General features: G+C 65.6%; 1 protein-coding gene across 1 annotated transcript; it reads left to right on the top strand.

Annotated features, from left to right (window-relative positions):
* Window positions 1–204: 204 nt before the first annotated feature.
* On the top strand, window positions 205–2,262 carry TRAVEDRAFT_54823 (uncharacterized protein; the record flags this gene model as incomplete). The annotated part of the gene is made up of 1 exon (XM_008047754.1): window positions 205–2,262. A coding segment is annotated over one exon (2,058 nt), but the record flags the coding sequence as incomplete, so codon positions are not given.
* Window positions 2,263–2,281: the final 19 nt, after the last annotated feature.

Below are 2,281 nucleotides of genomic sequence, written 5' to 3'. Positions count from 1 at the left end.
GTGCCTAAGCACCAGAGCTCAGCAAGGCTCTGGCAAAACGCGCGCGTGACCGCGAAGAGGTCAAGCGCCGAGACGCGTCGCGCGAGATTTCAGCCACCGACGTGATTGAAACTCCGCTGGCGCTTAAATACGCGGAGACCTCGCAGGGTCATAACCGACTCTGCCAAGTCACCACCACCACCACCGACACACGCAACCTCAAGCATGAACGGCGGCAGCAACAGCAACAGCAGCAACGCGCCCATGGACACGGACGCGCAGGGGTCGCAACAAGCGGCTCCTGTGGCGTCAGGATCTCAATTCCCGACGGTCGCGCCCCCACAAGCGTCGACCAGCTACGCCCCGCCCGGCGTAGCCCAGCAACAGTACCCGGTGGCGTACCCGCAGGTGTTGCCCTCAACAGGGTACGCTTTCGGGCTGCCCCAGCAGCAGCAGCAACAGCAGATGGCGCCGCAGATGCCGGGCATGCCACACATGGGCATGCAGTATGGACCTCCGGCGGGGATCCCCCTCATGTCATTCTCAACAATGACATGGGCCCCCGTGGCCGACCAGCAGACACTGGTCGCGCATGGGAGCAACTGCCCGTTGTGCGCGGAGTTCCTCCGCCACTACGCAGCAGGGGCTTCCGAGCAGTCATTCCGGGACGCGCAGACGCGCGTCCAGACCGAGCTACAAGGCCGGTTCTGGGCGCATTTCGAGCGACACACTCGCTCGGAGGGGGGAAGGGACCGCGAACGCATCGCGGAACTCGAAACCCGTCTGCAGACGTTGCAATCGGAGTACGACTCGGAGCAGGAGCGCTTGCGTCGCTACCGAGAAGAGCGCGACGAGGTCCGTATCATCCGAGACAGACTGGAGCAGGAGCGCAATGAGGCTCGCCGACAGCTCGAAGAGGAGCAACGGCGAAGGCAGGCTCAGTCGACGACAACAACGTCGTCGACAAGGCTCACCATGCCTCCCAACCAGAGCGCGCCGCACCGTCGCCGGGATCCGAGGGAGGAAAGCCCTCGGAGGCGTAACATGGACCCGCTCCCCATTGCGGGCTCGAGCAGCGCGGGCACAATGAGCTCGGCGTCATTCTCGACGTCGTACTCTGCGCAGCCGAGCATGGCGGGGCCCTCAACGTCGTTCGCGGCACCGTACCCCGCTCAGCTAAGCGTAGCTGGGCCCTCCACGTCGTTCGCGACGCCATACTCCGCCCAGCCAAACACGGCTGGGCCCTCTGGGTCATACCAGGCCATGGCGTCCAGGTCGCCCGTCGAGCACCCCGTAGTCGACTTCGAGAACGCCTCGAGCGACGAAGAGGTCGACGAGCACCGGATACGGCGGCTGGCGGAACGTCGGAGGTACCGCGAAGCGCGTCGCAACACCGGCGCGCAGGCTGCGCCCGGACAAGGCGCGCCCTTCTCGATGAGCTCCTCCACGGCTCAGTCAACATGCGTGGTGCCAGGATGGCCCCACCACCTCATGGCCCTCCCTACGGATAGCGACCCACGGCTGACGGGGCACTACTACAACTACGTGCCGTTGAGTGGCAACGATGCTAGTCGCCTTATCAACGACGCGCAGACCGACACGGGCGAGATCGCGCACCGCGTCCGCGACCTCATAGGCCAGGTCAATCGAAGGCCTGAGCTAACGGGAGTGCGCGGCCTGCAAGTGTTGCAGTCGCAGTGGCGCCGCCCAGAAGGGCCGCGTGGAGCTTCGCCTCGGGGAGACACACCCCCGGGCTACGAACACATGTCGACGTCGCATCTTCCCCGGCCCACGCGCACGGGACCGGACTGGAAGGAGATCAAGCGGCAGAAACGAGCTGCGCGCACCGAGCCCGCGTACAACCAGCCGACGCTCGACGACAGCGTCGGCGACTGGCAGAACTGGATGTCTGCGGGCAGGGGCCGCATTCCTGTGTGGATGGAACGCGAGTTCGGCGGCAGGAGGCCGACCGAGTTCAGCGTGGCCTTCCACCTGCTCTCGCGGCAGCTCATTCCGCGAGACACTCCGACCGCCGAACGCGGTCGTTGGATCAGCATGACCAGCTGGTTGTTCTCGGTGCCTGGACTTTACCAGCACCTGATCAACGCTGGCCAATACCCGGTGGCTGGTCAGTTCCGCCCGGCGCCGTATCCCAACGACGTCGGCTTCGCGACGCTCTTTCAGATGGCGCGCTGGTACGCCTCGCGCGGCGTCACCGTGCTGATGGCGGACCGGTACATGCTGCTCGCGCGGCGCAACCGCAACGAGCGTGGAGGCCGCGAGGTAACCGACAACTCGCCCT

The sequence above is a fragment of the Trametes versicolor genome (genome assembly GCF_000271585.1).
Source record: "Trametes versicolor FP-101664 SS1 unplaced genomic scaffold TRAVEscaffold_211, whole genome shotgun sequence".
NCBI lineage: Eukaryota > Fungi > Basidiomycota > Agaricomycetes > Polyporales > Polyporaceae > Trametes > Trametes versicolor.
This window is presented reverse-complemented; position numbering and strand designations above follow the sequence as displayed.